At 36.0% G+C, this 24,212-nt stretch overlaps 1 protein-coding gene across 2 annotated transcripts in view; it reads right to left on the bottom strand.

The window, feature by feature from the left end:
- LOC149535192 (Trimeric LpxA-like enzyme) overlaps positions 1 to 24,212 on the bottom strand; it is a 288,509-nt gene that overhangs the window by 119,097 nt on the left and 145,200 nt on the right. For both annotated transcript variants that reach the window (XM_089807588.1, XM_089807589.1), the window contains exons 8-11: positions 16,204 to 16,283; positions 4,548 to 4,793; positions 4,376 to 4,458; positions 3,263 to 3,354 (exon numbers count right to left, since the gene is read on the bottom strand). In XM_089807588.1, coding sequence (XP_089663714.1) covers positions 3,263 to 3,354; positions 4,376 to 4,458; positions 4,548 to 4,793; positions 16,204 to 16,283 — 501 coding nt within the window. The remainder of the gene's footprint in view (positions 1 to 3,262; positions 3,355 to 4,375; positions 4,459 to 4,547; positions 4,794 to 16,203; positions 16,284 to 24,212) is intronic.

The raw sequence follows: 24,212 nt of genomic DNA, 5'->3' as shown, positions 1-24,212 counted from the left end.
AAATCCCTCGAGTTTATTTTTCTGAGGAAGTTGGAGGTCGCCCCAACCCCTCATATTGGACTATCGTATAGTTCAAGCAAGATTTTGGTTAAAAGCAGTAACTTCATATCTAGCTGGGAAATATTTCTTATCACAAGAACATAGCGGGCGAACTCCTGCAACGAGTGTATGGTTAATGGTTGTTGTTAATAGTTGGGATGAAGGAAGAGGTACTAAGTTTCACTATATGTCGTGTTAAGCACTATCTTATCAATTTAGAGCAAGGGTGCCAGAATAAGTACAAGTCGGGACTAACAAAGAACCACAAGATCGGAAGTTTTGCTAAGTAATGTTTTCATAACTAGGTGGAATGCACGGGTTTTGACTGCAGCTGAACACAAGAGGTTGTATCCAAGATCCCCACGGCATATACAGTTGGTCACGGCATTGATCATTCCCCCCTTCACAAGTTGAATCGACTCCCTTCATCAGTCAAGGCAACATTCAAGAGTGTAGTAGACGGCAATTATTTGGAATATCCGCAGTGGTGACAGGTTGAAGATTAATAAAGTCAAAAGCCTCCCCACTGTTACACCAAAATTACGAGTTTGTCATCTCTTGCCTTCCTGCACATTATTAAATTTGCCCATACTATAACACTGTTATTTTATCTTTTGAATACAGTTGGAGGATTATTGCCTTACTGTTATCAATTTTGATATGAATATTAAATGTTAAGTTCAGTCTAATCCTTCTTGGTGAATTTTTGAATTATTATCGGTTAATCTTATCAACTCCTAGCATTTGAATCAATAAGCAGTGGTATAGATTTTTCAGAACGTATATCTACTGAAGGAAATTGAGATTGTTTGATAACTGTTTGACAAGATACCTCAGTTCTAGATCAGAACTCGGTGGTCAGAATTAGTAAAGTTTATTACAGAGATTATGGAGCTCAATAGAGAGCTTAAGAGTACTCCGAAAGCATTAGATGATGCTCAGATTTCCCTTCTGGAAGCAGAAAATCAGATTAAGATCATGAATCACTCTCAGGAACATAAGGATAAAGAGAGTCAGGAGTTTTTCCACGAAGTAATTAATGAACTTAATAGCATTCAGCAGACATATGACTTGGATGGCTGCCCCAAACAGCGAAGTATCAAAACTTCAAATCACATTCAACTTGTAGACAACCTGTTGTTTGAAGTTGCTGCTGACTGGACTACAAATGTTAACTTCAATAATCTCAATGAACAGAAATACAAAGAAAATCTTGAGTATCTTACATTTCATTCTGTATCTACATTTTCAAAAACATTGAATTATCATATTTTGAATTTAAAAGTCTTCAGTTTTGCATATTTCACCATTTTAAAGGAATTATATGACACATTTTGGTAATACTGCAGCAGCCAGCATATTTTGTTGCAAGCACATTCCTACATGTCTCTTAATGGTGGAGCTTACTAGCATTAAAAACAATGCTCACAAGTGGAAGCCCATATTTGTGTACTTGAACAGAACTTAATTATTATGAAATGCAATAAGTAATTTATTGATGAAGGTTATAGAATGTAAGTTTAAGTTGTGTGCTCGCAGATCTTCAATAATGTTATACTTCATGATGTCAAATGTGTCTGTCCCATCCCATTAGGTCTATTAGGGTCCGTTTGGTTTGTGGATATCAATAGGAATTAGAATTGCGAATTCTAAAAAATCGTAATCCACTGTTTGGGTCGACGAAATGAGAATTGGAATATGAGAAAATTAGAATTCCGTATCCTCATTTATCCCCCAATTCGAGGATTCGGTCTTCCTTCCAAATAGTTGGTATTGCTCAAATACCCATTTTAATTCCAAATTTGGGAAAAACGAGCATTGCAAATTAATACAAAAAAAACTTTTTTTAAAGTCCTGTAGACCTAATTTTTTTTGGCACTCAAACTTTTTGTCTACCAGATTATATTCGTTTGCACTCCATTTTATCTTTGCAAACATTTTGCTCCATTTTCTCTAGTTTCTCACGTTTTTATTTGCAGATCCATTTTTTCTCTGCCAAATGTTCTGCTCTCCATTTTCTCTGGTTTCTCAACGTCTCTGCAAAGGTATGGTTGCATTTTGCTCTCCATTTTGCTAGGGTTTAATAGATTTTACTCTGAATACGAGGCCCTTCTTTTTTTGTTCATTACGGTGCTGTTGTTTTTACTTGTGAGGAGCTGTGCAAAGGCATATGCGCTACTTACCCAGTCCATTATTTCTTCTGTGGTCGACCAAACTCCTATAGAATGGTGGTACTTTTGTGTTGAATGCAGATTCGCCGATTTTTTATGGCTTCTTTCTTGCGCTAACCTTGCCTTTGTGCATTTCGCCGAGGTTCTGGTTGCGAGTTCGAACCCTAGCTGTCGCAATGGCCATTTGCTTCACTAACAGGGCAGTTTGTAGATTGTTTTCCTCTAATTTTTTTCATTTTCTTTTGGTTTTATTCGTCTGCCATTGTGAGTTTTGGCATGGCCATGCCTCATATCCAATTCCAGAAATGTGCAACCAAACGGTGAAAATGTGTATTCTCATAATGAATTCTTGGTGAACCAAACAGTCCCAAATCAAATCCTCAAAACAGTAATCTGGATTTCAAGTTCCAGAATCCCAAATCAAAGTTTCTGAATGCCAATTCTCGAATCATATTCCAGCAACCAAACGGGCCCTTAGGAACATGTAGTAGTTATAAGTTTTATACCCTCTTATACGAAAACAATATCTTCCATCGCCCTAAGTAATTACTAATTATCCATTTATTAGCAATAGAATACTGTTATACCTTGAAGTAGTGTTTCCTGTATTATTATTTTAATTTGCAGATATAAGGCATCATGAATGGTGCAAGTGCACCTATACATCTTATGGTTCAACATGCCTGTTCTGTGCATGCACTTATGATTTGTGTTTTTTTACAAAATACACAAGTGCAACACTTCAAACATTTATCTTCTAAAACTAAAATAAATTTTGAGTTAATGTCAACAGAACAACCAAATTGTGACATGAATCGTGCGGAATAAATTGTCAGAAATACTACAGAAAGTTAAAACTACTTCGAGAAGCTTTTTAAAGGGCAGATGAAATGCTAATATTGTCCACGATATAATCAAATTCTGTAGAACCAAAGAAAAAGTCATAAGTACTGCTTCCAATGTTTAAGTACATTTGCAATTTACTTAAATTAGAGAAAGTGAAAATAACTTGTCTAAGTACCACATCAAAAAAGCATAAAGTCTTAACTTACCATGATTGGTGTGTGGTGTCTCTAAAGCTACATTCATAATTGCACGGAAAAGAGCTCCAGCACAATCAGTGAAAGACATATTTTCCGCTAACCTGAGTTTTGAGAAACAAATGGAATAAAAGTATACCAAACGTGTTCAATACATCAGAAAAAATTATGACTATTTGCATCGTAAAGCATGAAAACATAGCAAAAATTGGGTAACTTTCCTATATAAAAATATCATCCAACCAAAGCATGTTCTTCCCTTGAGAATCAATCAGTAAAAACAAACAAACACAATGTAAAACAGTAAGTTAGCAATCTTTTTTTGTAATCTAGTAGCTACTAACCCAAAAGACCATGTTGGTGGTAGCTACTAGGCTGGTGGAAGGTCGGTGGTAGCTACTAGCTAATAACCCGACAGACCATCTTCAAATATGGTGGGATCATACCTCCCTAAGCAGAAGATATTTGACTTGTGAAACAAAACAGGAGTTTCTCATTCAAAAATCTGTTTTCTAGTTAGAGGAGCCCATGCACTAGCAAGAAATAAAGGCATATCTGAAACCACAGGCTAGGTTATTTACATTTCTTAAATTTCTCAAAACTAACAAAAATATTGAAGCCACTAACATGGTGCGCAAAAAGGAGTTTTGATAGTTAGGCAGAAGGAAAGGTTCTAATGGTGATTGTAATGTTATATTAGCATACTATCAAAAGTAATCTCTCCCTGTTTACTAGTGATCCAAGTAGAGGGAATAAATAGTAGAATGACCAAAAGTCTTTGTATCATGAATCCAGCAGAAAATTTAATTCCTTGCAACCATATAGGGGACATGTCCAAGTAAATAAACATAAGCTCCAGATTGGATTTTAACATGTAGATAATGGCGAACCTCCAAAAAATTGACATTTTTTTTAAATAAAGAACAATGCATAGATGATAGCACAACAAATCCATTTACAAAAGTTGTCCAAATATGAGAGATTATCCATTTTGTTTTGTGCTTGTGTAGCAATTTTGAGAAAAAAAAATCAAATTTGCCACTTACCCACAAGATAAAACATAATAGATTATCTTTCCAATAACATAAAAGGCAGTAGAGTTATTTTAGAGAATGTCAATCATACCTCAATGCATTCACTTCTAAAATCACATGATCTTGCTGAACACCTGGAACTTCTACAACAATTCTTCGGAAAGTAGCCTCCACCTGAAAGCTTCAGTTATCCCAATGTAAATAAATAGAGACAAAAATACAGGATTAATAAAAGTTATAAACCTTCCAGAAGTATTACTCGCCTCTTTCTCAAAATCATCTGCCAGTCTATCTGGCTTTTCATAATCATCATCAATACTTTCAGAGTCGGGCTTAGATGACGTTTTCCCAGCACCTATATCAAGCGATGTGTCTACATAGTCAATTTTATCTCTCAGGACTAAATCCTGAATTTTTTCTGCAGGAATTATTGCAATAGAATGCTTCCATTCTTCTTCTTCCTTGCCTTCCATGACTGACCATTTGTAACCAGCACCAGAAATCCCAACCTACAGAAAACAGACATATCACATCACAAGTATCAACTCAATGTCAACTATCAATTCTTGAAGGATTATACATCCTTACAACTGGCAAGTTACACAAACGGGAAAGTAGAGCATTTTGATATTTTCATGTCAGATAATACTAAAGTCATGTAGTTGATTCCAGAAAGCTTGTATACAGTTACTGCAAAAAAAATACTAAAGGACCAAGGCAATATCTTCTACTAGAACCAACTTAATGAGTGTATAATTATTCTGTATAATTATTATGTCAGATTTATGACATCAAACAGTTGCTTCACTCGGGGTTATTTTATAACAGTTTACATCCACCCCACTTTATTATGTTTCTCTTGTTCTGCAGTGGATTGGGCAGTAATGATTGGACAATATTTAATCTTATTTTTATTCCTATGACATAGATACACAGGTCTAGCTTTGCTGCAGTCCTATTCATACAAAATGCTCTCCTACTTCTGATTTTTGTCACAGGATCTCTCTATGAAAAATTTCATTCTTACCTTCTCGCTTTTGAACATCTGTAACCTGGCTCTAATACCATGTTGAGGATCGTAGATCGGATGTGGTATGATATAGAGAGCTGTTACTTATAATAGTATTGCAATGTTTTCTGATATGTTCTAAGAGCAGCCCGATGAGAATAATATATAAGATTCAATGGGGCATGTCTCTTCGAGAGACGTGCCCTATCATAAGTGTGTTGTTCCATAACATATCATGTGATTGTATATATATACATAATTCTCTACACAATGGATATTTAAATCTCTTATTAAATATATATGACACACACAGATATATATATATATATATGAAGTTATGTACATATATAAAATGAAGAATCATTTCATATATACATACTTATATATCTTCTCCATGTTTTCTCATATCCGACTGAAGCTATAAACAATCAACAGAAAATGTAAGGCCAAGGCAAAAAAAGGGCACAAGACTCAATTGCATTTTAGAGCATGCTCCTTTAATCACTGGGGTGCCCTTTTCCGTGTGGAAGTATTATTCAAGATATCACCAATATTAAACAATTCCTCTTGAGACCTACAGCTTTGTAACATATACAACAATATCAAGTCCTAACATAACAATTTAATGTTGAAAATCTATGAATGCTTAATAAGAAGGAATTAAAGATTACAAAAGATCAAATCTTCAAATTTTAAGATTACAAAACATAAAGTTTTTAAAATAAATTTTTATCTTACATATTAAATATAACAACTGCTCTTATTATATAAGTTTTAATGTAAGAATGGAACCTGCACATTAATCTATAAAGATTGATGAATTGATTCACAGATTTTAAGCTAACCAACCACCCGTCCTCTCTCAAAAATTACTGTTATTATGTCATTTTAAGTTAAAAACTGGTTTTAAAAATGCCTTAGCATCTCACGTAAACAGCATCCATATACATTTCAACATGTAAATGTCTCCAAGATCGCAGCAACTGCTGGCACTGTAATTTGCCAAAACGCAGATTATAATGCCCTAGAACAGCCTTCTTAACTCACAATAAATGCCTTTAAAATCCTGTTATTGAGAAATAACGGGATTCTCCCTTCAAAATACATATATTGCCAGTTCTTTAGAGGTAAGTACACTTGAAAAGATGTGCAATGTGTTTACCTACAGCTGGGACGAACTTTTGGCCCACATTACATATCAAAATAATCCCCAATCCATTTAATAAGAGTCCCAAAGTAAAAACACTGACTAGATAAGATAAGATAATAATATTCATGTCCAACAAAAAACCAGGAAGGTTTATGGGACTGAGCATACAAACAAAAGAGCCGGCCGCAAGAGGGACACCAAAACGGTGTCAGAAAAGAAACAAAACAAGACAGAAGACCAAGAAACACAAGGTAAGGACTATGAATCCTTCCTTGGTACAAAGTAATCAGACACAGAACGATATAACTGTGGACGATTCAAAGTCCTAGATCCTCAATGGAGGAGTGTCACTGCTGAAAAGACTGGTACAATGCCTGACCAATTATAACTTTAACAACTCCAATTTCTTGACAAATTCAGAAGTTTGGCATCATGTCAAACACTTGGCAATCATCCTTTGACAGTTCACACATGTTATTTCTTCCCTTTTGCAAATTTGGGATTTTCTCCAGCATATATGTTTTTGGGCAGATATAAATATGAAAGAAATTACGAAGTAATGCCAGGAAATACGTCTGAAGTAAGTTGCAATTATTATATACACTGAGTTTGCAATTATAATAAATACAGTAGCTGTAACAAATTTGCTCCAAATCCAAATTAAATGTAAAGGAACCTGTTTATTTTTTGACAGTATGTGAATGCAAATACAATTTTTTTAATCATCTGGCCTTTCGCAGCTCCTAATACATAACCAGTTGTACGTGGCAACTCCAGCTCTAAATGTAGGGTTCCAATTTCTGATTACAGCCCTCCCGAACCCAAATGCAGAGCCTTAAATCAGTTTGCAGGTCCTCCAAATCAGATCGCAGGCCTCTACGTTGATCGCAGCCTCTGCAAAGACCAACACACAGCCCAGGAAAAGCATGGACGGCTGCCAGTTCTGATTCACATGTACATAATTCACTATTGTGGGTCCACTATTTCTCAGGACGAGCCCTTAAATGCAGAGACAAATTCAGAAATTAACCACAGCTCTGTAAGACCGGTTGCAGATTCCCAATACCCTCAAACATTCCCCAATTTCCAACAATGACAGTTCCAAAACACAGGTTTGAACTCTCTTGAGAATAACACAGGCATCTCAAATGCAATCCGCAGCCTTTCAATCACAAATCGAACCTTCAACAGAGATTGTATTGAATGCTTAAAAATCCCGACTCTGCTGGCATAAATTCAACTTCTCAATTACTGTATAAACAGTGGGAAAAGCCTATAGCAATTTCTCAGAATAGTTGCCTTCCAAGAGAAAATAATAACAGTACTAGAAGACTATCAATTAATTCTCAGAGATCCAATATCCAACTCTACTGTACCTAAGCAGTAGGTTGCAAAACAACTCACTTTCCAGGAACCCTCAAATCAATCCCTTATACTTCATCAAGGGTAGTGTTGGTTCCCAAAACTGCAGATTGGAATCCTACGAGTCTTGCGAACTCGATGTTAGGGTTTCCAACTGGTTATGGCCAACTTGACGGAACTAGACAGTGTGGTCCGAGTTCCCTACACTTCTAGCTCTGCAAAACCAAGGCAAGTGTACGTAATCCTGAACATAACACTTGAGTCCAAGACACTTATAGCAGATCGATTAAAATGCGAATGTATTGAAAGTTTCCCAAACAGCAAGGATTATAGAAAACTTCAAACTTGCAATTTATGAATTAAAAATAATCAATGAATATATGAATATTTTCAAAATAAGAATGAATATAGATTAATGCAACAAATGAATATATTAATTCTTCAAAGGGAAGATATGAAATAATTGCAAGCATATGGATTGCAAATTATGAAAAATATAAAGACAAGTGCCGAAGGGCAATAGAGTCAGTATTATAAGTTTAAAACATACAACTTTATAAAATTATACACACATTAATCATAAACAATTTAGTAATCAAGATGCGACAGATCAAATATATCGAACCAATTTTAAAATAGTCTAGAATGTATTTTAACTCCTCTGGTAGGGAGACAAACCAGAGATAGATTCGGAAACAATTAAATATTTCTCAATATCTATGATGTTCGACTTTAAAATGCTATAATTGATCATGTTCACTTATCTATCATATTATTTATTTATAAAAAAAAAAAATTATAAATTATAAAGGACGAAACTATATAATATTTTAACTCTAAAACCTCATGCAAATAAAATAGATATTTCTTACTAATCATGCAAATAAAATTGCACTAGAGACACTCCTTACGGATGATCCATCCACTGTAATTTAATTCCAGAATCGCATAAAAATTTATTCAATAATCCACAATCCACGGGCTTAGTTCAAAAAATTATTTCTTTACCAATGAAAGAATATAATATATCAAGTGCAAATGTATATTGAGTATGTAAAATTTGTGGAAATTGCATATATGAATTGTGTCTTGCCCCCTTTTGACATTCCATCTTTATAACAAACGAAAAGGTGCGTAAGAGAATAGTCACATCCTTTTGGCACCAAATCCCTTTCATAACTGGAACTTGTAATGTCCCCTTTTTCTAGGACATTATAATTCAGTGTTGTTGGCTCACTTTGCCTAGGTTTCGAAGCAAGAAGGTTCTTTATGGGGTTTAGTTCGAGATTTGGCCCAGACATTTCCAGTTTCGGACCAATCAGAGTAGTTATGGCAAGTTGCCCGGATGCTTACTATTTTTAGTAAGTAAACCGAGCTCAGTATTTGTGATATCTCAGTGTTGGATTGGAAGCGTCTCGCCAAGAGCTTTCCAACAAGCTATTGCACGTGCTTATCTGAGTTCATTTGGTCAGTTATTTTAATGCCTAACGATTGTATGGTTTACTAGCTAAGTGACTTTAAAAGTTCATTTAACTTGTCACCTTATTTAAAAGGTACTATGTTCACTCAAATGACTAAAGGACAAAAAAGTTGTTTTATCCCACATTGCTTGAATGAGCGTGCATCTCATTCGAAAAAGTAATAAAGGTACAACAAGCTCCACATGAGAGGATATGAAGAATATAATATTCTAAACAAATATTAAATCTAAGAGCTGGAAACAGTTGTTGTTTATTTCTTCTAGGACGCAAACCCTTGAAGTATTTGAAGGTTGGACGCAAACCTAGCCTTCTCACAAGTTAATCTACATTTCCAATCTAATTGTTATTTCTATTTATAAGATTGGATTTTTTCTGAATTGTTGCACATTATTGTATTGTTGTTGTATAATACAATAACATTACTTGGCAACTATTTGTGTTAATTCCTGATTTATGTATGTATTTCTGAATATTGGAGGAAATAAATGAACTTTTCTAAGTTTTCTTGTATTCAAATCTGCTGGTTATAAATCTATTAAAGTTCTAGAAATTGTATCAAGTATTGATTTTCTGTTCGTTTTTGGAAACTGCACATTTATATCAAGGGTTATTGGGAAAATATCCGGAAAGGGATATTACAGTGGTATCAAAGCCAAGAATCCTGCCATCCTGTGGAATCACGCAACAGACACAAGAGAATTTATGAACTAAGATATTTTGAGTTCCGGTTCCTTAAATGTGACTGGTTTTCAAACTGTGAGGACGAAAACCCTCCAGTTATTTTGAGAAGAGCTTGGACGTCACCCCAACTCTTCATTGGTTTGCTAGAAGTTATTCAGTGCACAAATAGAGAAGGTAGCTACAGATTCATACAGGGAAACGACATACACAGGTTTCATTCAACAGTCAGTTTGGGCAGTAGAAGGAAGGTACAAGTACGGTGGATATTCTTGCTCATAAATCAGTTTGTTACATCACATGAAGGTGTAGTCGTGAGCCGTTTGAAGTGGGTTATAGCAATGCAAAACCTCCATACAGGATTAGTATTCTGAAGAGAGGTTAATACATGAACAGCTAGAGACATATCTACAGATGCAGTTTCGAGTTGGATACAGCAAGTCGTTATACAATTTTAAATCTACATAAGAACTCTCTCCCACATAGCAGGCGTCTGAGGAGGCAAAAGGTACGGGTCATGGAGGGTTTTCTTTATGAACGTTGGGTAATGCATAGACTAAGCCGTCGTTTTCCAGTCGGGAGTTAAGCGCTGGGTACACCCACCCTTCATTATATCTGCATCAAGGCACGGGTCCGCAGCAGGATGTTAGGGAAGTGCAGACAAGGTCGGGTTGTATGCAGCATTGACACCATTTTCAATAATGGCTGGATGGGAGTAAGGTACGAGCTGGGAGAGTGTTTTTCTGGGCGTCACAAATTCTAAATGGGTTTCTCCATCATCCCGGGTCTGTTATCTTATTACCTTACATAACTTGAAAACTCTGTGCTGGCATTACATTCCTTAATACAAGGTCGACTATTAATACATTGTAATGTAATGAATCAAATAGTGCCCAGTTTCAGTATGGATATTACTATTATATTTCCTTGAGTTATTAATATGATTCAGTCATCGGTTCTGAAAGGTCTGAGCAATGGTATTTTATTACTGAATCTATATTCATTGTTAGAAGGTCTGAAGATTCAATACATACATCCAATATAAAGCTGGAACTTGTGTTTGAGTTGGAGGATTCCTTTTATGCTGTAACAGAAGTACTTTCAGATTGTTTATGAATTGTTTGATGAAATTCCTTCAACAGAAAAAATACACCTGGATATAACAATTGAATCTAAATTCACGTTCACATTATTATAGTGGTATATGGGTTACCAGGTGGACAGAGGGTATGAATATTTTGGCTAATATCCAGGTAGCAGAGATTCTAAGCTGTTAGACTGAGCACTATAGAAGGCAGTCCCATATCGGGCTCAAAGTTTGTGAAAGCAAGATACTGGCTGAGAACGTGTGAGACCATGTCAAATATTGCATATACAGTTCCAGGTTCGGCCTTTGTAAATCTCTGATTATATTTGCTGACTTAGCTGAATACAGTTGGAAAACTAGCAATTAATTTCTCTTACTATTGAAATGCATATTTAGAAGAACAGAACTATTTAAAAAGGGCATTCCTGAGCTTGCGCCATATGTTGACAAATTGCCAGCATTCTTCTAATTGTTAAATCTGGAACTCAAGGATATACTTTGAAATGTCTTTTAAACTCGCAACTGAACTGTTTGGCTAAATTCCTTTGTTTCCTAATCAGCACTTGTATTAAGAAAGTTCAGTGAGATTATATCAACAGAATCAGAACTTTTTCCAGGTTACTTATCAGCTGTTTGAATTAATGCCAACTAATTAAACATTCAGCATTCAGCATTTCCAGAAAAATTTAAGTGCAGAAAGTACAGTGGTATGAGAGAAAGTTCGTCATTGGACCAGTTTGCTGTTGTTTCAAACTCCAGTAGCAGAATTGTATGTTGGCTCTATATCAATCTTAAATTTTGTACGTACACAATTGCTGTCATCAGAACACAGTAATACAGTAATTTGAATAGTATAAGATGTATAATGCTGAGGAACTGTGATTTCATATCAACTATTTGACAATATACCTTGAAGTATGGGTTGGAATTATTGTTCAGAACTGGGAGAATTTATATACAGTGGTAATAGATCATAGTCAGGTTGTCTGAGAACTGTTTGACAAAAAAAATCCATCTCAACTATACAGTCAGCATTTTGATCATAAAATTCAAATTCAGATTATTACAGGGAGTTTACAAACTCATCCAGGAGAAGGTACGACCGAGTGTGGTTATAACACAGCGGCATGAGCTCACGATACCTTGGCCACGTCCATCAAATTGTTTCACACCAGCAATGAAATCTGCGATATCAGATGCAGACACGTGAAAGGGGCCAGGATCATTTTTAAGCCATCTTCTTCATACAGCAGTGTTAGAATTTAAAACTCAGAACAGTCGGAGATCATTGCAGCATTTGAATCAGTTAGTTAATCATGTTTACTCCAAGTAACTAGAAGCAGTTGGACGAGAGCATGGAGAAGCTTCAACAAAGTTTGAAAAAAGTTGGATGAAAATCAGAAAAGGATGAATGAATTGATTTCAAACCCTGCAAAACTAGATAAAGTAGCACAAGGTATGGTTTCCATTATTAAGAGGACTACATCACAGAATGAAGAGAAAGAGGAACAAGAGGTCTCTATAGTATCTAGAAGCTTCTATGATGAATTCCTAGCAGTTAGTGACCATCACACAGCTGACCTTATGGAGAGCAAAAATCAGATCTTGGAAAACAAATCAGAAAATTCATTTGATGACAATGAATCCCAAAATCATGATGTGGATGGACACGTAGTCACCTTGGAAGTGGAAGTGCATGAAGATATCGTTATATCGGCAGCTTCTACCTCGCCAGTTAAGCCATCCTATAAGGTGCATAGCAATAGAACCCTAGATGTTGAAGTGTACCTAGATGATAGCATACACGCTGCTTATCATATGGTGAGTGACTTTGATTCAGCCTCATATCACAGTGCAGATGACAAATGGGAAGATTTGTGTGGAAATGTTTCGTCACAAGGGGATCATCATTTAGCAAGCCAATTGAAGGTTAATGACAGGATGGTTGCCACAACTGTTAAGCATTTTGATGTTGCTCATCAAATGTTGGCCACCTATGGTTGGAGTACTCCTTTGGCAAATGAGCATGGTGATAGTGTTTTTTCCCTTGCAGAGATACATGCACTCCGAGAAGCGATTGGAATTATGAAACAAAATTACCTACAACTACTTGCAAATAGAGATTTTCTTCTCGAATGGGATTGCATTTGTTATGTTGCATTGTAGGGAAATGAGGAGAAGATTGGTAAGCTCACTCATGAGCTTGATGTGACATTGGACTCGTTGCAAAGTGCTCAGTTGGCCCTTCAAGAGTCACAATTACAGATTGAGAAGCTTACAGAGGAATTGAGTTTGGCACAGTCTCCACCAGCTACAGATATAGTACAGTTACATACAGAGGCAGTTGATGAGGATCTTATATCCACGAGTTGTAGGGGGGATGTGGTTACATCTATCACAGATATTTCAGCTGGGACAAGTACCTTGGTGGAGAACAGTAGAGAAGCACTAGTTGTATCGAGTTGTCCTAAGGTTAGTGCCGTGACAGCTGATACAGGACAATTTACTGATAGCTCTTGTGTCACAATGGTGGATTCTCCTGAGAGTTGTGTGGTAGTACACGACACTACTCCGTCATCCACACAAGGCATTCACAGAGTGTCACCCGGTTGGGAGTATAGCTCTCATGTTGATTTGTTTCCATCTCCTGGAAGCAAATCTGTCACTTCATTCCATGCAGTTGATTTTGGATGCCGGCTTGTTGATTTTCAGAGTCAAAGGCATCAGCTGCTTGATTCAAGTGTTTTTAGTGATGAGCCATTGACAGAGGTTGGAGCATTTTACCACGAATACACAATGAGGAGTGCTCATCATTTTTTTTTGACCCACGCACGAAGGACTTGATGACGCATCGGTGTGGATTGGTTCCAGAATTATATCATCCTTTGTGTGATGGGTATTCACCATCTTCGGAAGGTGGGATTAGCGGATGCAAGCATCCAACTCAACTATTTGTGGAGGATTACTTGCAGGGAGAGCTGTCGGTTATACATCATGCTAATATGTATCCAACATGGTTTGCTACTTCTATGTCACAAAGTTCTCTTATGGGTACATGGTTACAGGACGACTATGGTGCCAATTGCCATGATGGTTTGGTTAGTTATCACATCCATGGGAGTTTAGCGGAAGTTGTAGAGAGATGTTGTGTTATAGACGCTACCAGGTATTTTTACCTCTATATGGTGAATGGATATGGGGTTCGATTGTTTTGGGATCTAGGTGGCGACAGGTTTGACACGATGTATCGGTTGATCAGAGATCCAGGTGTTAATAGTATCTTACATCTAGTGGATTATGTTGTGACTATGATCTATGTGTTTCAGCCTTCTGACACATCAAAGTTCCAGAGATTAGGATTACTCCGATTCCACCAGGGTGATATAGTGGTGGAGTCAGATTGGCTAGATTTGCCACTGTCATCGGTACAGATATTGCCAAAGTGGTACAGATACTGCAGGAGTTGGTCAGTGGTATCTCAGACAGCGCACGAGTTCTCACTTGGGATCCAAGTGGAGCATCCCTATGTATTGCTTTTTATCGAGGATCTTGTTGGAGAGTTGGGTTGCTATCATCTCAGGGTGGATATTGGTATATTGTTGAGCTCCCATCCTCACCTGACAATAGAGATTCACAAGGTCACTCATGGAGGGAGGCTTTCATCCTAACTAAGGGTATTGGCACACAAGGCAGCAGCACATGGCAATTGGTGTCCATTTATGGTCAAACTTGGAATCCTAGCATTCAATTATTTGGCACATTGATTCCTATTGTACTGTTTCACCATTTTGAGTTTGGGAAGATGCATGCCAGGGTATATCGACTGAGGAGTAGAACCTCATTCTCGAGGCAAGTATGGGATCTTGGCATTTGATTTCTGCAGATATGAGAGGATTGCTTGAGGGCAAACAATCTTTGAGAAGGAAGGCTTTGTAATGTCCCCTTTTTCTGGGACATTATAATTCAGTGCTGCCGGCTCACTTCGCCTAGGTTTCGGGGCGAGAAGGTTCTTTATGGCGAAATCAGTAAATCTGCACTAAGTAGTTGAAGCCTATCAATGGAATACTGTCTGGTTGGTTGCTATATGCCTCGAAGGAGTTGTCTAAGATAAAATGAAGGATGGGTCAGTTAGATCCTATGAGAATGTTTGAGTTCCCTGGGTGCTCTGCATCACATTGTTTATATGGATAAATCATTTTTTTCACCAACACTCATGAGGAGAGCTCTTCAAAGGGTTTTCAATGGATAAGAACTTTCTAAGCACAAACTCTCTCAAACCGATGATCCTGTGCTGGTGTGAAATATCACCCAGTGGTGAATTGCAGGGGAAACTTCAACAAAGATTGAATTTGGAGGAGAAATTTCAGAGGATCAGAATTGGTTTTGAATTAAAAATACATCAGCTCTCTTTCAGATTTGAAATAGAGGGTTTTGAACTGAAATCTTCACATATAAAGGCTAGACGTTGTACACTGGAATATATTGTTTCAGACCCAGCCTGGACTTGGGTAGCAACCGGTTGCAGATCTGAGCAGATTAGCAGCCATTTTCAGCAACTGGATCACTGTATTGTGTCTGTACGGCTACACAGCAAGCTTTGGTACCACTCCTAATCGTACATCAATGATCTCAGAGCTTTTTTTGTAGATCTGAGCATTTTAATAGGCAGAAGTAACAATACCAGTTGTAAAAAATCAGAATTAATGATATCAACATTGACGTGCTAAAGCATTTCCAGGAGATGCTGAAAGAACACATAATTCTCATTGCTTTGAATCAGACCATACATCTGGTGTGACATTCTTGATATTATTTTCAATTGAATAAATCTTTCCTATCCTGTGGCATTAGTTGCTGAAGTTAGTGTTCCAATATTTATTTCATTATTTCACATTGTATCAATTCATTCAAAAACACAAAAAAATTGAAATAACCTCAAAAAACAACAAAAAATCAGAAAAAGAAATAAGAACTCAAAAAAAAATCAAATACTAGTCAAAGTTAGATCTGAGAAAGAGAAATCAGAATTAGAAAACACCACTGGGGATAGTTCATTACATAGAAAAACAGTAGATAGAAATTATGTACTAATAAAATCTATTATGTGATTCATTCTCTATACACATGTTAGATAAGAGACACAAAATCTAACCTGTGATACATCCCAATGTTGTGCATCAATTGTTTCATTGTCTATTTGTCCATTCTGACCATGCATTCCGTTCTCCTCAACTGCAAATTTAAAATCAAAAGAATTAAAATCTTCCGACTAACATATGTTGTCATAAAGGCGGGTCACAAACATCAATAAATGCAGAAGAATAAAAGGGATAAATTCCACTCTTGAAACAACCACCAAATGTCCCATATCCTCTCCCAACAAATCGACGGTCAAAAATCATGATAACAAGCCCTGTCAATAGCTGTGTGGCACTCAACAAGTTTCAAACTTGATATGGTTTGAAACTCTTGACATTATTTTCTTATTAGCTTATATTTAAATAATTCTAACATATCCTCTCTCTTTGAAGAATATAACTTGCTTAGATGATAATCAAGCTCACCTACCAGAATATTTGCGATAGATATTTCAAAAGAAATAAAATTATAAAACCCTTGTCTGAATGAAAAGATTGTACAGCGCATTTGCTCACATATTTTAGTTATGCCCAGCAAAATCAAAAAGTGAACATAGAGGCATGTTACTGTTACAAGCATTAAATTATGCAAATCATAATTTTGAATATTCTAGAGCAAAAAAACAGGTAATATACTGTTTAATTTAGAAATAAGATTTTAATCGTTTGCTTATAAATTAGGCTTGACAAAATCAGCCCTGTGTTAGTCATTGTCATGCACATGGATGTGACATGGTGTTCAATGAGAATTGAACATTGTGTTGTTTGAAAATGTAAATGAATGCCAAGTTTCTATTTTAGTTTGCTATTTTTTTGTATTATCCCCTATCTCATAGATCAAAATTCAATAAATAATAACTCAGTAATAAATAAATAATAATATCGATTACTATTTGATTAAAAATTAAAACTTACTTAAATAACCCATGTACAGAGAAGAGTCACAAAGCAGTAAAAATTACTAGCAATCATTCCATAACTACAACGCAATCATACTTCAATACTTTCATTAAATCTCTAATACTCCCATTGGCATATCTACAACCATACATACACTCATAGCCGCATCCCCATGCCATAACTTACATTCATTCTATTATGCATTTCATCCATGTAGTAATTGATGTTCATCATAGTTACATCCATATACTATAATGCATACATCCATGATAGATGACACCATATCTGCATTCTATCATGTACATATCTGTAACACTCATGCACTGTCATGCACATCTCCCCAATAGTTTATCATCATACTATCATGCATATATTCATAACAGATCAGCATCGTCTTGTCATACACATATTCATAACAGATCAACATCATAATGTCTTGTATATACTCATAATAATTCAATATCATGTTGTAATAAATGTGTTCTTAATTACACCTAAATACAGATCGCATCACAGTGCATTGCCAATGTACATTTGCATATCATCACATGGTTCACATCACATTTGCATTGCCATTATCAGTACTTAGCATATGAAAGAATAAAATTCATTTGATTATGATGCAATCATTATGTTAATGAATTAACAACAAATAACCATAATAGTCATTCCACAATTGTTTTAGTTATAAGTCGATTAAAGGGATGTGTCTCTCCAAATGCATCTCTTCCCCTTAAATTGCAGGTATATAATGTCGATTGCTTCATTGGATCAAGATATATTGGAATATAAACTTATTATTTGCTATCCTATAAGGATCACTCTGTACAAGGGCACTCTTCCTTTCGGCAACTTTTTGGTGCAAGTATATGAAACCATATTCAAAAATGGCATCCCAGTGCATGATTCTATGACCATATCAAGTACAGTCTTCTCAACATTTAACAATCAGCACATAATTACTGAGACATGTCTCAGTCTTGCATATATTCCTTGTTTATCAGAAACAACAAATACACTATTTGTACATCGATTGTTTACAAAATCACTAAATAATATTTGCCTTGTAGAAAAGACATTAAATTGCATTTATCATATTGAATATGTATTTGGAATAAAGCTTCAATTATTCATATTTATCTTCCATTAATTGCTTTATTAGCTAAGTTACCACTCTCCAAACGGCACAATCAGAAGTCAATTTGCTGCTAATTCGGGTTCGGTGCAAATTCGCAGTCAATTCGTCTGATGACTGTCACATTCACTACAAAGTCTGCATAAAGGACACTATACAACTCTGCAACGAATTTGACGAACTTTGAAAATGAAGATGCGAGCCTAGGAAGACGTCAAAACAAATGTCATACGAATCTGCTTTTTGGACTTCTAAATAAAGTTTAGTTTTGGCGAGTCAAACGCTAAAACGTGGTCGGCAGACAATTTTTAACACTTTTTTTGGCCTTACGAAAGAAAGCAGCCAACATTTTTGTCGAAGCAGCCAACATTGTTCGTCCAAGAGTGGACGATTTTCATCCACAACAATAGACGAATCTTCATCGACCACAATCGTAGACGACCTCCATCGACTATGATAGCAGACAACCTCCATCGACCACAGGTATGCGACGTGCATGTGTGTTTAATATTTATCGCATGTTTAAATGTTTTTTATATTTATTATTTCAAAATTTTCCTTTTTCTGTTTTCTCATCTCATAGATGGTAATATCACAACTATTACTGTAAATTATTTTTTAAACCATTACCATAAATTGCCACATTGACACCTTCGGGAATCAGAATTGTTACTGTAAACTGTTACTGCATACAAGGCCAAGTTGTTTTTTAATTTTGTCATTTTACTGTAATACAGTAGTAATGTTTATTATTTTACAATTTTGAAATTTACTGTTTGTAATCTATAATACAATAGTAATATTTATTATTTTACAAATTTGAGATTTACTGTTACATAAAATTTTAAAATTGTAATGTAGTGTCATTTTCTATGACTCCAAACACATATTGACTACAGATTTCAAGCTAGAGATATTTTTTGATATGAAATTATTTCAAGGAATGGTCGCAAGTGCTTCTACTACCGGAAACTGCCGCTTCAAAATTGACAGATGCTCTCCATTATGGAAATATGTGGAAATTATTCAACCAATGCCAGGTGGATGAGGTTATCTGTGGATTTGCAGCCATTGCAAAAAGGAACTTAGTAGCTCTTATAGTAGAGTGAAAGCACATTTGTGCTTTATTCCTCTAAAAGGCATTAAATTTTGTACTAGGAAGCCAGGAGTTGACTGAGTGCTACCTAATACGTTCCTTCCAAACCACATTGTGAACAAATACATTCAAGAACAAAAGCAAGCAGATGAAGCTGCTGGAAGGACAAATTCTTCTCATTCATTGCAAAGTGGTATGTCATCAAGAAAAGAAAAATATCATCTATGTCTTCAACTACCAGTTCCAATGAACCACCCGCAGAGGGTCATCCATTATTGCGTCCTCCTCAACAGAAGATTGTAAGTAAGAGAGCAATGAGACCCTTGGAAACGTCAATTCAAAATGAAGCTAGAGACATTTTTGATCAAGCCATAGCGAGATATGTCTATGCAAATGGATTATCATTTAATGTTGTTCACTCACCATATTGGCAATACATGGTGAGAGCAGTTAATGAGGCTCCAAAGGGGTTCAAGGGCCCTAATTATAAGAAGATATGTGCCACTTTATTGGATGATGAGGTGGCCCATGTAGAGGCTTCCATACTGGCCATCAAGGATCATGAATCAAAAAAAGTGTAAACGATAGCATTGGATGGATGGAAAGATGCGAAGATCCGTCCTTCGGTGAATGTTATTACAGTGTCTACAAGAGGTGCAATGTTTTTTAAAGTTGTAGATTGTGAAGGAGAGATAAAGGATGGTCTTTTCATTGCAAACATTCTCATTCAAGCCATTGAGCAAGTTGGCCTTCATAATAGTATTCAAGTAGTAACCGACAATGACAAGAATTGTAGGGCTGACGGCTTATTGGTTGAGTGGTACAAACATATTTTTTGGACAGCTTGTGTTATGCACTCACTCAACTTAATCCTGCAAAAATTGGGACTAAGGTTGAGTGGATAAAAAAAATGTTTGAAGAGGCACAAGATATCCAAATGTTTGTCACAAACCACCATATGACACAAACCATATTTAGATAATTCTCAAAATTGGAGCTCTTGGAGGTAAGTTTAATTGTTTAAAATTTAAACATGTTTTAGAAATTTAGTGACTTTAGTTTTGTAAACTTTCTATTTTTTTTAAATTTTTAATCTATTTTTGTTTTGATCTTAAAATAGGTTGTTGAGGCCCGCTTTGCCTTCAACACTATTGTTTCAAGATGCCTTGTCCAAGTTAAAGAGGCATTCTCTAGGATTGTAACCAATGCTAATTGGAGCTGAGGCAAGCTAATAGTGCCAAGGCAGCTGCCATTAAGGCATTGATACTAGATGACTCTTGGTGGGATTATATTGAGTACCTTCTTAAGTTCACCGAGCCTATATTGAGCATGATCTAATACACTAACATGGATAGGCCTTGCTTGGGTGATGTATATGATGGCATTGATACATGATTGAGGATATTAGAAATATCATAAATGTGTGTGTGTGTGTGAGAGAGAGAGAGAGAGAGATTCTGAAGAAAAGTGCTTCAAGGAGCTACAGGTAATCATGATAATCTTGGAGGTAAGTTTAATTGTTTAAAATTTAAACATGTTTTAGAAATTTAGTGACTTTAGTTTTGTAAATTTTCTATGTTTTTTTTTATTTTTAATCTAATTTTATTTTGATCTTAAAATAGGTTGCTGAGGCCCACTTTGCTTCCAACACTATTGTTTCAAGATGCCTTGTCCAGGTTAAAGAGCCATTGTCTAGGATGGTAACCAGTGCTATTTGGAGCATATGGAGGCAAGTTAATAGTGCCAAGAAAGCTGCCATTAAGGCATTGATACTAGATGACTCTTGGTGGGATTATGTTGAGTACCTTCTTAAGTTCAACGAACCTATTTTGAGCATGATCTAATACACTAACATGGATATGCCTTGCTTGGGTGAGGTATATGATGGCATTGATACATGATTGAGGATATTAGAAATATCATAAATGAGAAAGAACAAGATCTGGATGAAAAGTGCTTCAAGGAGCTACAGGTAATCATGGTAATCTTGGAGGTAAGTTTAATTGTTTAAAATTTAGTGACTTTAGTTTTGTAAAATTTCTATGTTTTTAAATTTTTAATCTATTTTTGTTTTGATCTTAAAATAGGTTGTTGAGGCCCGCTTTGCCTCCAACACTATTGTTTCAAGATGTCTTGTCCAAGTTAAAGAGGCATTGTCTAGGATGGTAACCAGTGCTAATTGGAGCATATGGAGGCAAGCTAATAGTGTCAAGGCAGCTGCCCTTAAGGCATTGATACTAGATGACTCTTGGTGGCATTATGTTGAGTACCTTCTTAAGTTCACCGAGCCTATATTGAGCATGATCTACTACACTAACATGGATAGGCCTTGCTTGGGTGAGGTATATGATGGCATTGATACATGATTGAGGATATTATAAATATCATAAATGAGAAAGAGCAAGATCTTGATGAAAAGTTCTTCAAGGAGCTACAATTAATCATGGTAGAGAGATGGAACAAAATGACTACCCCTTTGCATCTACTTGCCTTTGCATTGAGTTATAGGTTCTGTAGCCAATTAGTCCTCAAGGGGAGTACCACTAGAGTTGCCCCATATATAGATCCTAAAGTTGCTCAAGGGTACAAGGTAGCTCTTCGAAGACTCTTTCCCAAGCACCTACGACCTCCAATGAGATCTAAATTTACGAGTTTCGCAAGCACTGATGATTGTGGTCTTGAAGCTCTTGAAGACATGAACAAAGTTGATGCTCAGAAATGGTGGTGCTTCCATGGACACATGTACCAACAATTGCAGCCCATTGCTGTCAAAATTTTATCACAAGTAAGTTCTTTAATCTTAAGATTCTAATTTCTTGTTGATAAATATTCATAACTCTTCGCTCTATAATTTAAAATTTGTAAATCTTGATAGGTTGCTAGTTCATCATCATTTGAGAGGAATTGGAGCACATACTCCTTCATCCACTCAATAAAACCCAACCAACTAAACTCCAAGAAGGCAGATAACTTGGTCTTTGTGCATTCGAACTTGAAGCTCACAACTCACAAAGAGAATACCTACAAAAAAGGGGAGGCAAAACATTGGGATGTCGAACCAAAGTCTGTGGGGTTGGAAACCCACTTGATGCACTTGCGATTGTTGATGGTGATTATGAGACACATAATGATGTTGAAGATGATCCAGAGGCTATGGCTGAGATTACTGATGCTAGTGGCACTGACTGTGCTTCTAATCAGCAACTGCCTAATGATGATGAATTCTTTGATGTTTTTTTATGATGTTTGATCACATATGACTGATTACAATCTTGACATTACTGTTTTGAGCTGAAACATTGATATGGTGGTGTATTTTGACATTTTGCCATGCCATTTGAACTAAATCGTTAATATACGTGCTGGTGCATTTTTCAAAATTGCTTTAAAATTAGCATAGTGGTGTAGGAAGTTATTTGCTGTGGCATATTTTTACATATATAGAAAAAAAAATTAAAAACTTGTACAGATGATTTCAAAACGAATCAGAATCCAACCCAAAAATATCTTCAGGAACCCGAATGTCGAACTGGCAACTTAGTTTATTAGCAAAGTCAAGAATGTGTTTTATCTTCCATTACTTGCTCCATAAAAAATTGTAAGAAATCCTGTAGAGTTCCTTAACACAGAAAAAAGGGACATTACAGCTTCTTAAGCATAAGCTATTGGTAACCCTTAACCTAATTTCCTACATTTTTCCAAAGGTACTAGTAAAGGGAGAATAAGTTAAATAATTATATCCAGATTTGGGGATAAAAACCCTCCTAGCTTGCTGTGTTGTTGTATTCTCAAATTACCATTGTGTCAAACATTGAGCTTAATTTCCAGTTTTCTATATGAAAGAAGCTTTTTTATGTGTTCTGATTTTCAATATAATACTCAACTGTTTTTAGTGATTGAGTTTCATGATTTGACAATTTAGGTGTTGGTATTGAGGCTGTACAAGTTTCCAGTAGAGGCTATACCATTCTTAAATGCAGATTGGAGTAGTTTTTTTGGGGTGTACTGCTGACTGGAGGTGGGTGAATCACTGCTTGGCACAATCACTGCTTTTTCCCTTACTATTATCCATGTTTCATGCTGTTTGCACCATTTTATACACTGGGTATGAGTGAGAAAGGTGAAATTTGACCAAAAGTTCGAGCTCGAGTTGGATAACTGTATCATCCTCCGTATCTTCTGTTTAGTGTCCTCCAGGTCTGATATAGGTACAGTTCAGACTTGGGTGAATGCGCAGCCCATATCTAGTGTTTGGGAATGTTATGATGGCTCAGATGAGAAACTTGCAAGAGGCAGATTAGTTCAGACATATTGGGTATTAGCAGAGTTGATATTTTGAGTACACGTTTAATTCATCAACATTCAGAGATCAGTGTCAGTGGAGTAGTTCCGCAGTCAATGTGAGCTGACCATTGCCTATTGTCTGGTTTTAGTGAACTAATGTTGTGTTGCAACAGTGTATTTTATTATTATTAGCATAATGTTCTTTTTATGTAGAGTAAATTTTTCCTTTGAATATAGACATCTGCATTCATACCTCACTATTTTGTAAATTCTGATGAAAGTACCACCAAAGGATTGCATTTCATGATCTTGTTAAACCAGACAGTATGCTGCCAGTCACTGCATTTTATCATTAAAGGTCTTGATCAGTTCACCATTAGACCCCTCTTTATTTTAAGCCCATTTAACAAATGACCAGATTTGCATGCAATCAGCTATTTTGGCCTTGTTAGATTTCATTATAATCTGCCAATGGCTTTGCATTCTATATGCATGCTTGTCACCGAAGAGTTGCTTATTTGGGTCGGCTCTGTGGCATCCTCTGGTTGAGACATTGCAGGCTTATAAGGTGTAATTAAGAAATAACATCCATCATTGAAGCTATAAGA

Source organism: Cupressus sempervirens, chromosome 10 (genome assembly GCF_028749045.1).
Source record: "Cupressus sempervirens isolate cs-2001-9-10 chromosome 10, ASM2874904v1, whole genome shotgun sequence".
NCBI lineage: Eukaryota > Viridiplantae > Streptophyta > Pinopsida > Cupressales > Cupressaceae > Cupressus > Cupressus sempervirens.
Note: the sequence above shows the minus strand (reverse complement) of the source record. Positions and strands in the feature narration are given on the sequence as shown.